General features: G+C 32.9%; 1 protein-coding gene across 6 annotated transcripts in view; it reads left to right on the forward strand.

Annotated features, from left to right (window-relative positions):
* Window positions 1-14,156, forward strand: part of LOC117113678 (E3 ubiquitin-protein ligase TRIP12-like) — a 64,660-nt gene that overhangs the window by 35,407 nt on the left and 15,097 nt on the right. For all 6 annotated transcript variants that reach the window (XM_033257088.1, XM_033257093.1, XM_033257089.1 and 3 more), the window contains 15 exons: window positions 2,642-2,737; window positions 3,744-3,836; window positions 4,166-4,327; window positions 4,775-4,897; window positions 5,049-5,160; window positions 8,019-8,083; window positions 8,659-8,708; window positions 9,581-9,894; window positions 10,121-10,242; window positions 10,773-10,879; window positions 11,027-11,145; window positions 11,685-11,883; window positions 12,462-12,673; window positions 13,144-13,374; window positions 13,852-13,961. In XM_033257088.1, coding sequence (XP_033112979.1) covers window positions 2,642-2,737; window positions 3,744-3,836; window positions 4,166-4,327; window positions 4,775-4,897; window positions 5,049-5,160; window positions 8,019-8,083; window positions 8,659-8,708; window positions 9,581-9,894; window positions 10,121-10,242; window positions 10,773-10,879; window positions 11,027-11,145; window positions 11,685-11,883; window positions 12,462-12,673; window positions 13,144-13,374; window positions 13,852-13,961 — 2,115 coding nt within the window. The remainder of the gene's footprint in view (window positions 1-2,641; window positions 2,738-3,743; window positions 3,837-4,165; window positions 4,328-4,774; window positions 4,898-5,048; window positions 5,161-8,018; window positions 8,084-8,658; window positions 8,709-9,580; window positions 9,895-10,120; window positions 10,243-10,772; window positions 10,880-11,026; window positions 11,146-11,684; window positions 11,884-12,461; window positions 12,674-13,143; window positions 13,375-13,851; window positions 13,962-14,156) is intronic.

Consider the following 14,156-nt stretch of genomic DNA (forward strand, 5'->3'; position numbering starts at 1 on the left):
TAGGCCTATACCATCCTAGCTAGTCTAGGCCTAGAGAGCACAAACATGCGGACGTTGGTACGAGTAGGTTAGTCTACAAACATCGCCTAAAGTAATTGATTTTACCTGGCAGAATGAAAGAAGGAAACTCCACTTTTCAGTCGTCTTAGGCACCTGTTTTTTGACAAACAATGACCTTTCAGAGGTCAAATTGCTGTCAAGAATATGAATTGGCTGCTTTGCAGCAATAATAATAATAATAAAAATAATAATAACTAGATTGAAATTCGTGTTTGATGAATTTTAGGTGATACTCAGGATCCAGTAGTTTTCCTCAGCGAGAAAATTTTGAAATTCCCAAAATGGCCTAAACCAGTCTGCTGCCCTCTGGCGGAGGTCGATTTATGATAATCATAGAATTTCACAAAGATTTAAAGGAAAAAATGAGGGGGGAGGGGGCAAGGTAAAACATTCATTTTGACAATGATGACCTCATCAAATTGAAAATGGAAGGCACAATTATGAAAGAAAATTGTTTCTGCTGTAATATACTGAAACTTGTGAGAGGATTGGTCAAGAATAAGTGATATACGCTCAAATGAGTATAATAATTATTACCTCATAGATAAATATTCAGTATTGTCAATTCAGATGGCAATATGATGACGTCACAATGTCAGATCAGCCACAATGATCTAAAATCATATCTACAACTCATGTTCTTTCAGAATATGTAATAAAAATTGGGAGCTATATAGTATAACTGATTAAAATTAGGCATGATTTTGGCATATTTTCACTGTAAACGTGCGTACGAATTTGTATGTGCGATATGCACGTACATGATTGTTATCAGCCCTAAAATGACTGAAAAAGAATGGAAATTTGTGAATACAGTGTCAGAAACCCAAATATGTAAGCAAAATGTAATTCATAGCTTCTGTACATGTTATGCACGTGAAAATGTACAAAACGAAAAATGTAGAAAAATTGGAAATGCTCAAAATGGCCTGAAACATGCTCTAATTTAGTCTAAAAGTGATTTTGAAATTTTAACACACGCATTTGAGCACGCTATCGCGCTCGCGCAGACGTTGATGAGTACAAAAAGTTTAATCTTCTTATGAAGTATAATTGTGTCAAGTTTTATTGAAAAATGCCTCTTGGTGAGGAATTTAGGATCAATCATAACATTTCACAAAATGGCGCGTAGATGACGTCACATGACTGTGACGTCAAACAAAAAGTCACCTAAAAACTTAAGATGTAGGTCTGTCTGTTAGCCAAATAACAAGGATAGAACCTGTGCCATTTTTGAGAATAAACTCACCTAATACAGGTAAATAAAGAAGAAAAATCTTAAGAACAACAATAGGTGATGCCCTGTAGCAGCGTTTCACCTAATAATAGCATTTATATTGCACCATTTATCCAAAGAACTTGCTCTTCACATTACAAACAGATAATAAAGTATTACATGTTGACATTCATAATTGGGACATGCACAAAAATAAGATCTAAAACCTCTAAAAAGACCTCAATGCATCAATTTGAGGAAAGTAGTTTAAACAGTTGTGGATTTGAGCTCTTCACCTTAAGGTTGGTGTTGGCTATCACTGTACATCTTGATTGTGCTTGTGGGCAAGGTGTACTTTATCAACATTTTCTCATTCTGCTAAGGGATAAAAGAGGGTATCTGGAAGGATTGATTACTGGATACTTAGAATGGCCATGATGTCGTAATTAAAACTACCAAGAAATAACATAATGAATGCCAATAGCTGGAAATATTTGGGAGCATTCACACAGGTGTTAGTTAGCCTTCCAATTGGTTTGCTACTATATTGTTGTAGTTTGCTACATTTAATATAATCAAAGTGTAATTGGTATTAGTGGCTTCATTTTACATCCTACTACAATGTATTCTCAATATTTTTTAATTAATTACTAATTCTTTTAAAGTCTCCTTGCATTAAACAATGTTAAAAATCTGTTCATTTTTGTAGTCTATTTCATATATGTTATCATTGTATTTATTGCTTTCATTGTAATATGAGTTTGTGACATTTTAGTGAGCTATCAACCTTTATGAGAATGTGTTTGAAGTTACTAGGTCATATGAAACACAATATCTACCAATTATCTACAGTATCTATTAAAAAAACAAGTCCACAAGTTTACAAGTTATTGTATATTACTGTAGTAACTATGGAATATTCTAACAAATATGTTGTTACTTTAACAAAATCAGATCAGAAATTGAAGAATGATATTATTTCCTTTTCTAAAAAATGTATAATTGTTTGAGTTTTAGACAAGGATTCCATTGGTAATTGATATATTTTGGGTGGCTGTTCTATACTTCAATATTAAGATGAGGACAACTCCTTTCAGACTAATGAAATTTAATAATAAAAAAAAAATAAATAACCAAAAGTTTTTGTTCATGCAATAAATTTCTTGGTGAAAGCCCATTTGAGATACTCATCTTAATTCTGTAATATAGTAAAGTAGTATGATTGTGATTTTCTTTTGACTATGAATTTTGTCCCAGTGACTTTAAATGTACAATTGATGATGTTATTATTTGAGGTCATTGAACCATAGAAGATTAATAATCCTTATACTTTAAAGTTTCAACTGGTTTTGTATTTGTGTGCAGATGAATCATGCATGCCGAGCTTTGACCTACATGATGGAAGCTTTACCAAGGTCTTCGGCTGTTGTTGTAGAAGCTATACCTGGGTTTTTAGAAAAGGTAAATTATACAAATAATAAAATTCTTTGTGTCTGGGGTATTTGAAAATTATACAAAATGTATGATAAATATTATTGAAAAGGTGTATTGTGTTTTTGCATTAATTACCAACTTTGCTTCTTAATGGATTTGGTAGTATAATCAATTCCGAGGTAAATTTATTCCTGGGCCATTTTACCTGGACTCTTTACTGACGGCAGCATTTTAACAAAATAAATCACATGATAGAAACTTTGATGTGATTTATATAATTCATACCTAATTATGCAATAATAATACCCTGTAAAGAAAAACCATGTGTCTTAATTGGAACAAATCCAAGTAGGCATACCAGCATGACCTCATAGCTTAGTTGGTAGAGCATCTAAACGATTCTTCTGGAGTCTCACATCTCTGAGGGGCCATTACGCTCTTGCATTTTAAATATTCAATAGAATTCACCGAAACTGTAGTCAGAATACTTTCTGCCACTTATAAACAACCTTTGAATTGTTCTATTGTGACATGCATACAAATACAGACAAATATTTAGTGTGCACAAAATGTGTGATGACATTTTTTATTACATACACTTTTATTGTCATGATTGTGCAGTGGTTTCATTTTTTGGTTTTGTTATTTTCCTTAATTCTGCTGTTAAGCCTTTTTGATGTTAACGTAATTCAGCCTTTTGGCTGCCATGTTTTATGTTTTTATGAATTTTGATTGAATAAACATAGTATACATATTACATACTATACAATACTGCCACTTAGAAATTTTTAGCTGGTTAGATTTACAGTTTGGCTTGAGTAATTTTTCCAATGAGAACATGTCATAGGCTGTCCACACTTGAATTTTTATGGTCAAATTGATCTGGTACATGGTTAGTTTGACAATGAAAACATGACTTTAGTTTTAGGCTCATTAAAAACGCAGTTAGTAGGTTGCCATCCTCCAGCTAGCTAGTGGATATGAGATAANNCGCCTGTAAATATTTAGTTTTATTGGTCTTTTTTGAATTTAGCTTCAAGTTATTCAATGCATGGATGTAGCTGAGCAGTCACTTACAGCGTTGGAGATGTTGTCACGACGACATAGCAAGTCAATCCTACAAGCTGTAAGTAGACAATTTGTAACCAATCTTTTATTTTTAACATTCACCTCCAGTGTTTACAAAGTAATGGAGAACCTTGAAATTTTTTTTCCCACATTTTTATTATATTGGAATAGTAATTTAATATAACAAGTATAAGTGAGATTTTTGTAGCACATAATATAGATCCTTTTGACTTACTAACTTTTGACATTATAAGAAAAATAAAGGGATTGAATTGACAAAATAGTTGTAAAATTCTTTGCATTTATAGAGAAAAACATTTTTTTTTTTATCTTTAATGTTAATAGCACAATGTAATGCTCATTCATTTTCATTTCCTATTTCTTCAGGGTGGTGTATCAGCTTGTCTCTTGTATATTGAGTTTTTCTCAATCAATGCTCAGAGGAACTCTTTAGCTGTGGCAGCCAACTGCTGCCAGAGTATGGGACAGGATGAGTTCCACTATGTACGCGATTCGTTGCCGCTACTCACCGGCAGACTTCAACATCAGGTTTGTACCTTCTAATTATCTCTATAATAATTTATCATTGTATCGGTTTTTGTAACCATCAGTCAATTTGTCGGTCGATCTACCCATTGGTTTACTTTTCATCCATCCATCCATCCATTCTGCCATCAATTTGTTTATTATCACCATCATCCTCATCAACATTCTTATCCCCATCAGTATCATCATCATCGTCATCATACTTCTCATAATAATAATAATAATAATAAATTTATAAAATTCCTAATTCAAAAACAGCCTCAAAAGTGCTGAAGATGCCTGTTGATTAATTTAACCATATTGTATAATCATCCTTCTCATCATCATCTACATCCTTCTCATCATCCTTGTGATCAACATCATCCCTATCATCCTTAGCCATTGTCAACAGTCTGTAGTTCTTCACAAGATGTTCCGATAAGTCTGATGGTATTTTTTTTAATGTTTCAGGACAAGAAGTCTGTTGAAAGTACATGTTTGTGTTTTGCCAGACTAGTTGATAATTACCATAGCAACGATAAACTTCTGAAAGAGATAGCGGCTCATGGGTTGCTTAGCAACCTGCAGCAGTTGGTTAGTACCAATTGGTTATTTTTAAAAACTTCATTCTCACTGATATATATTTTATATATTTTTTAATTATATGCATGTATTATATGCATGTATGTGCATCACATTTGAATAATAGAATAGTAATTTAAAAAAATATATTTCTTTTCTTTAGCTTATGGTCACACCCCCTATCATAAGCACCAACACGTTCATTATGGTTGTGCGGATGTTGTCCGTGATGTGTGCTAGTTGCCCCGAACTGGCTGTACAACTTTTAAAACAAAGTGAGTATTCTACATTATGTTGCAGTTGTTATCAAGGTATTCCCCTTATCCATAAGTTTTATTTTCATAAAATGATTACAGAATAGGCATTTTTTGGCTGTAAAAATCAGAATGCTAACTAAACCTTCAGTATAAACTAAGAGAGTGTACTAATTTGGTGCTAAAGAACTTAATGAAGTATAGTAAGGACAGTGTTCGTATCTGTGTCTGCCTGTTATGTAGTAGTTAAGTTGGTTGGCGCTGCACTGCCGCTGCTGCTGGTCACCAGGAGCCCAACCCAAATTTCAGATTTACTATTAGAATGAGGACCAATAAAGAATTTTATTTAAAATGAAATTATTACTGTAGAACCCCTATTAAGGGGACATCATCGGGACCCAAAAAAGTGTCGCCCTTAATATTAGGGGTATCCCTTTAATAATAGGGGTGTCCTCCGAATAGGGCTTGGCCGTAGTGCTAAAAGATGTATTTCCCTCACTTCACTGCCAAAAAAGTATCCCCTTACAAAATAGGGATGTCCCAAAGAAGGGTTCTATTTAGTGTATCATGTAACTAGCCTGGTTGTAGAATCAAAGAGGCCAGTAGAAGAATCTAGAAATAATGTACTAGTTCTCTATTTGTAGTCTTCTTTTTTTATTTTATTTGCTTCCTATATTCAAATCATGTAGTGTCTATTGTATGATTCCATTCTATGTGTAGCAACCTGTGAATAAAAGCCATATTAGTTTTGAATAGTGTATACTTAGAAGCTTACATCAATATCACTTTATCAATGTACAACATAAATATTCAAAGAAGAAATGCCATATGTTTTCTCAATACTACAGTAAACACCTAATAAGAACCTAGTGATTTATCAAAACCTATAGGCTATAATTGTTGTATTTGATCCCATTATATTTGAATCCATGTAGCCTGGCATAAGAAATATGTTCTTATTCTTACTATATTTCTGGGATTTTGTAAGGATTAATTTCTATCGCACAACAGTAATAACGAGATAAAGTGCAACTACAAACATTTGCAGGCAGCTTAAATCTCTGAATAAAAATTCAGGACCCTAATGGCATGATTTTCCACTTAACACCCGATATATACTAACCTATTTAAAGTGTCTTAAAAAAATATATTCTTATAAGCAGTGAAGCCCCCATCATGACACTTAGTTTATAGACATTCCTGTAATATAACAAATGCACTTGCTGTTAAATGTGAAAAAAAATAATCACCTTTACTGCTCAGTCATGCAACCCATTGATAAAATTGTGTATCGTATCGTAATCTTTTTTAGGCGGGTATGATAACAAGGTAAAACGTTTACGTATTAGTTGTTTTTTTATAGGAAATTTGGTCTACGGCCAATTAATGTAGATCGTAAACATTTCTGTAATGAAATCAACCAAATAAGCAGTTGTAGTTGATTCAGTCTACCAGCATCACCTAGTCATCACATAATCTAATTTGCATAGATCTATAAAAAGATTTCCAAATATTTGAGTAGCTATTCATTACAGTAATCATTGATGTTTTTGTTTTTTGTTTTACTGGAGAATTAATATTGAAATTGTATTTTGTTCAGTTATTCTTGTATTATTGTGAGTGATTTACAATAAACATTACTTAATTCATTTTAATGTATGATTATTTGCCCTACTTAATAAAAATAGTTAGATCATTTTATCAGTAGTTTGGCATATCATATTTCATTTTGGCTCTTAGCCTAGGTTAGAATACTTGCCTGTAACTTCTGGGCTGGTAGAAAGCAAAATTGCTATGGCCCAACTTCAAATAAAACTATAACTGCTGTTGGTGGCGTACTGGTGCATGAGGGTTCGAAGATGGTAAAATTAAAAAGAAAATTTTAATGGATGGTTTCTCCATGCCTCAATTTAAGCGTGATTTAAATACATGAGAGAACTGGATTCAATAACCGATTTGGGTTCTGCCACCCGACATGAAAAAGCATACTTTCTAGAATCCAATCTAAAATGACTTTAGTAAAGCTTGAATGGATGACCCCTGGTCTGCTGAGCATATGCTAAGGTGAGCCTTTTTTTATACCTTGTTTAGCGAACCTGCCGACTGTAAATAATGATGATTTCGAATAAAAATAAAATTTTAATTTCGGCCAATTAGCGCACACACTGCCAAGAAAAAGTGGAAATTTCAGAAAAAAATAAAAGTTTTTCTTTATTTTTATTACACCCTCCACTGCTTTGAAATCTCCAAAGATAAGATTTGTATATTTCTTCCAAATTATATAAATTTGAAGCATTTAACCATCCTATTTTACATTCACAAAAAATTTTTTATTATTAGTATTTTTTTCTCTGTCTAGATGTTTTTGGCAAAATTATTTGCTAAAAAAGAAAACAAATTTTTATTTTTATAATTATCCCGCCCTCAGATGATCTTTTAAAAAATAGTTACGCGAAACAAGGAATGAAAAAAAGTCTCACCTAATCTAAAAAAAAAAAAAACAGAACTATTCAATTTGGTGAGACCTTGAAAAATTTTATAAACTTGAACTACATTTGCGCTCAATCGCCTGTACTCTCAAGTAGGCAAACCAAGCTCTCTCAGCCTCTGACCATAAGGAAGATCTTATAAACTAATGAACTAATACTAAAAATTATAACTAAAAAACTAAAAGAATAAACTTTGTTCTTGTGCTTAAAAAATGTATTACTTTATTTGAATGCTGCATTTAGTGTCCATTGGCATCTATTCCACTAGAACATTTTCTATCAATCCCCCCTCTCTTCTTTCCCTCATTTTTCATTGTGATAATTATTAAATCGATCCTAATTTGGTTGAACAATGGTTTTAATGTGTTTTATAATTCTTTTAACCTGTAGATATTGCTGACACCATTAGTTATTTACTCATAGGACCATCTGACAGTGCTAGTATAGACATAGAGGTAAGTTACTTTCTGATATATCACTATGCATTTAGTCCACACACAGAAAACATTTCACTAAGATGCATGGATCAAAAGTTGAAAAAAAAAAATCTTTCAGGAGATCTGGTTAAATGTGCTTTGTTAACACTTGTAACTTTATTATGAATGGGATACACTGATTTCAGATAGATTATTGATACACAGTAATAAAAATATGCAAATATAATGAATTGGTTGGGTAAACGTTAGTTTCCGGGAGACTTCTAATACTTACATTAGACTTAGGACTCGTGTCTGGCTTCAATGCTTTATGCTAATATGTAATTTAATGTCATAATGAGGACCTTATGCATAGTTTGCTCTTTGGACATATGTTGACGCATGAAAATATCGATTTTTAAATCAGTGTGTACTATAATTCAAGAACTGGATGAATAAAGATAAACTTTTTTTTTTCATTGTATTCAGTTGTATAGGTTTGCTACTTTTTGTTTGGGGATGATTGTTAAAAGATGTGCTTTGTAAAGGGGTCACAAAGTAATTTGACAAATTTTTAAATAAAAGCCTTTAATTTGTTTGTTTTCTTTTAACAGCTAATTCCAAGGACACCTCCAGAGCTTTATGAAATAACATCTCTGATTGGGTAGGAGTACTTGACTGTATTACTTATATTTCCCTCTTATTTAATCGTAAATTGATTTAAGCTATAAAACACATAATTTATTTAGTTGAATATTAACATTTGTGTGATCTCTTATATCATTTATACTCATGCCTATATTTTATTTATATTTATGTCATTCACTCATTCGTCTATTAATGTATTCATTTCTTCAATAATTTATATTTATTCAGTATGTATTTATTATTATAATACGGTATTAGGACAGCCAATAATATATTTAACTTAAATTGAAAACCCAGGTGCTATTGTTTCACAAATTTAATGCACATACAAACATTAAAATTAATGAAACAATTAAAATTGTTAAATATACTTATAATTTCTTAATATAATTTCTAAAAAGAGATACTACTGTCAAATGTCAATGTAACACGTTCACTGCTAGACCTTTTTTAAGGTTCCTTCCTGTGTGCCAAAAAATCATCAAAATGATGTGTCTAAAAAATTGGTGGGAAAATATTAGGTGGCGAGTAATCTTGTCGACGGCACTGTGATAGCACAACAAACATACATACGTCATTTGTACGTATCTTCCCCAAGCTACCAGCCGTTGAGTCCAATAACAAAGAAGTTATAAACACTAGAAGGTTACTCCGATTTTGAAAAGTATACTCGTCCCTGGCACCTTCAGCAACACCCTGTGGGCAAGTATACTCATTGCTGGAAGCCAACGTATTAAATGACGTAACCAATAAATATCAAGTCAAAAAAAGCTTCCTAAGCCTCAAAAACAGACTTAGTTCATAAAGCATCATTTCATCCTGTAATTGTAGAGTTACTTACTGTTGGATGCAACAGAAATTTTTAAAATTTAAACTTTTTTATTTCAGTGAGCTGATGCCTCGCCTTCCGAGTGATGGTATCTTCACAGTGGATGCAATGCTAAAGAAGGGGAGCGTACAGGTGCAGGAGCAGGTGGCATGGCAGTGGAGGGATGACCGTGGCATGTGGCATGCTTACACCAGAATCGACAACAAGATCATTGAGGCTGCTTCTCAGGCTGGAGAGGATGAGGTTTGCCTGTCCACAATGGGACGTACTTACCTAGTGGACTTCAACTCCAGTCAACAAATCAATGAGGACACAGGAACTACAAGGCCAGTCCAACGGAGAACAAATCCTTCCGCATCAAGTTCTTCATCAGGTATGATACCATTAGGGAGCTTTCTATTTGCTCATCCTACATTCTCTGCGCAACATAGATTTGGTCAAATTCAAATGCCCAGATGACTTTTTAGTAACATTCTAACGTACACCGCATTTAAAAAAAAAAAAAACCCACAAGACCAAAATATAAGAGATCAACTAACAACCTTTGTCTATTGAATAATCAAGTTATAGTCAGTATTTCTATTTTGTTACAAAAATAGGTTCATCGGCGACATCAGAAACTAGCGATGCAAGAGCTAATCTACTACAGGAAGATAACACGCTGGCATTTCATTTCATCAAAGCTTTGTTTGCAATTCTATATGAAGTCTACAGTTCATCAGTAAGTAGCAATGCATTATAGAATATCCCCCTCTAAGGATAATTAAGTTTGGCTTTTTAATTTGCTAACATGTTCAATAACTTTTTCTTAGTGCTAAATAATATGACTGTTTTTCAATAATATAAAAATAATTTGATGTTTAATTTACATTGTTTTTAGGTTTCTTAAAATTATCCAATTTATTGAATTTATTTTGCCAGTTAATATTCTTTATTTTTTAATCGTTGTATGATAGTTTGTACAGATATATGCTTGCATATAACTGTGTATCATGATGAATAAAAAGTGTAGCCGCGTTAGTCTTCTATGGAACAATATAAAAGAAATGACAGCAGCACTTTTAAGACTAAAAATATAGAATTTATTTTTCTTTCGTCCACACAGTGGACTTCATCAAGAGACTGATATGCAAGCTGTGATTGTAGAAGTAAAAAAAGCATAAGTAACTCCTAGCTGAATTGATGTGAAAATGTTATCAATTAAGTGATAACTAAAATGATTAATTCATTGATTTGGATATTTGATTATAGGCTGGTCCAGCTGTAAGGCACAAGTGTTTGAAAGCCTTGTTGAGAATGGTGTATTTTGCAGACCCTCAGCTTCTCAAGGATGTACTCAGCAATCATGCTGTTTCAAGGTGAGTCACTCATTTACTGACCAATTTCATTATTTTACTTTTTATTTTGGTAACTAATTGAAGGAAAATCAAACACAATAAAATAAAAATGAATAACAAAAATATAATAAAGTATAATTAGCAAAATAACAATCTTTATTTCTGCAGTCACATTGCGGCAATGGTATCATCTCAAGATCTGAAAGTAGTGGTAGGAGCTCTCCAGATGGCCCATATTCTAATGCAGAAGCTCCCAGATATATTTCATGTGTACTTCAGAAGGGAAGGTAAGTAAAGAGCTTATCTGAAATATTTAAATTAATTGTAAAAATAGAGTTTGTATTAATTATACAAAATGCTTTGTTACCATAGGATTATAAAACATGATTGAATCCACTGCTCTAATATTTAGACTACTGCACTAGATGGAAAATGTACTGCCATTTCTATTTTTGATTAAAAAAAATCCAAGTTTACTCTTACTAATAGTTTTAATACTAATATTGTAACTTTAAACATAGCTGAGAATGCTTTTTAAAATGACATTTGAAACAAAAAAACTATACAAAGTAAAGCAATTTTTTTTTTGACAAGGAAGCTAAAAAAGAAAGTCGACAAAAGCAAATGAACATCATCGCATTACTTACTATGTGAAAAAAATTACATTCAGATCATTACTAAAACTGTTTATTTGTTTTTTTGTTTTTGTTTTTTTTTTTATGTTGAGTCACTATCTCTACTACTGTATTCTGTAGGGACTGGTCTAAACACTAAATTCATTTTAGTGTCAAGTTTTCAGAAACATAATGTGTTCTTTTTCTTGAAGGTGTCATGCACAGGTTAAAACAGTTGCTAGAAGCCAAGGATACCAGTCCTGCTAGTACCTCTCCAACCAAAGAGACACCACCAAATAAAAACACAAAAGATGGGACCAAAGAAACTGCACCAAGTACATCTGGCGTAGCAAATAATGCAAGTTCTCCAACCCTGGATGATTCTTTGGATCTTGATAGCCCGCCACAAGGGTAAGTAAATATATAGAATGTATATTCACAGACCTTGTTGAAATCAACAAGGAAAATTTGGATTATGTCATGAGGACCCAAGGAAGCTGCAGTGCAGTGCCTATAGTGATCAGTACACTGTAAAAATAACCCTTGTGCTTGGAGTGTACCAAGTTTTTTTTGTGCGTTAAATGCTAATATGCCCAAGGGACCAAAACATCATTGTTTTTTTCCAAAGAACTATGTGCTTACGCTAATGTATTATATTCATAATCAAGCAAATATGACATTGACAGTTTTCAAACTTATTTCTCTTGGACCAAATTCTAATTTCTAAGTTCAATACAGAAATTCCTTAGAATTAAACCAATACTCACTATTTAAACTATTTGAACAATCCTTTAGTTCTGTACTAACTTGTCCTCCTAAGATTAGTTATTTTTTAGTACTTTTTAAAATATTTTTAATGAGATATTTTTTATGTTGGTTAGTGAAATTAGGGTATTATTGCCTAAATCAGCTTCACTTGCTGATTATGTTTATGAAATGCTAATGTTAATATTTTTATATAAATATATTTAACTTTAAATATTTAACAGTCGATTAAGTGATGTACTGAAAAGAAAGCGGCCACCGAAAAGAACCAGCGCCCGGAAAAGTAAATATGCTGCACCAGAAGAAGCCGGCTCTACAACAGATAGCGCCGCACAGGCTAGAGCCGTAGGTGGGTCAACCTTGACACCGGTGACCTCAAAGACCAGTGCAAGGGCTCTTGTGGCTACCAGAGCTAAGGCTACCGGACACAATTCAGGTATAAGACAAAAAGCACTTTATTGTATAGATATATATATATCTATATTGCCCTGTTGACACAATCTCAACTTTTATTTTTTTTTCCCCTATATGAATGCCTATCTCTTCAAAACACACTACTGTATGTGACCCTATCTCCCCATATTTAATTGATACTACCATGTATGACTCCCTATCTTCTCCAAATATACCGTTATGCATCTTCCCATAATATATTGTATTAACTATACTCTCTATACTCTCATAATATACTGCCTTATGACTTTAAATTTTCCCATAACATACTGCCATGTCAAATCCTTTCTCAGCAAAATGTATTACCCTGATTTTGTCCCTGTCTCAGCAAAATATGCTACCTTGTTTCCATAACATCCCATTGCATAAAATACTGGCCTGCTTGACTCCCTACTTCCCTAGTAGAAATGAAGATGTAGAAAATCATAAAACAATGTGAATTTTTTCTTTTAGCTAAGCCAACCGGAGTTTTCCCAAAGTCTTCATTCCTGGCAAGTTTAAATCCATCTCGCTGGGGACGTTCTGGGACAAATGCATCAAACGTTAGTAATCCAAGTGGCTTGGAGAGGGCATCTAGAGAGAGCTGCCTGCAGCGAGCCAGTATGCTGGGCCTTAGCACTGTTAACCAGAGTACTAGTAATAAGGAGAATAAGGAAAAGATTAAAGTGTGGATTAAGCATCAAGGTATGTTCAAAACTTTACCTTCAATTACATGGCCGTCCCATGGCAAGACAATGCAACTTTTATTTGTTTTCTGTTAAGTTACGTTGTTTTGCCTTGGAACAGCCGTACAAAAGACATCTTGTGATTAGGTGCTCTTAACTGCTGCTCATTCTACCTCTGAAATGTCTATTCTATTCTTATTAGAATTATTTAAATACAGGCTTCAGAAATCCAATTAAGATCTTTTATTTATATTCTAAATATAATCATTGAAAAGCTTTTGTTATTATCAATGTAAGGTGTTACATAAATTAAATTATTATTTATTAATTTCTCTACATCTTTACCATCGTGGTAGTTGTTGATTCGTCAGTTAATCAAAACTGATGGTTTATAGAAAATACTAGAAACTTTGTTTCAATTTACATCAAGAACATCAGGATCAAGCTCTTCTATCATTTGTTTTACTATTAATCAGAATGGTTTTTTTTTTTTTAGCTCGTAAGTTCCTTGAAGAGCATTTTAACGATGAGACTCAAGATTCAACCCATCCTGCAATGAACGTTCTCAATAATTTGTGTGCTGCGGTTGATGCCATTTCAATGGAGGTAAGTTTGACTGCGATCTCAATAATATTGGAGCAAATCTGTAGCTTGGTGTTTTCAGAGCATTATTGCTTGGTAGGATATTGGATAGTTCCATCTTGTGATTGGTACAATAGGTATGCTTAATATTGTCTGGGAACATATGTAAATAATGTAGTGCTCTTTCATACTTTTATGCATGTGACTGAATTGGTCTAC

This window comes from Anneissia japonica, unplaced genomic scaffold, assembly GCF_011630105.1.
Source record: "Anneissia japonica isolate Jap-2015-1 unplaced genomic scaffold, ASM1163010v1 scaffold5623_len388731_cov182, whole genome shotgun sequence".
Classification (NCBI taxonomy): Eukaryota; Metazoa; Echinodermata; class Crinoidea; order Comatulida; family Comatulidae; genus Anneissia; species Anneissia japonica.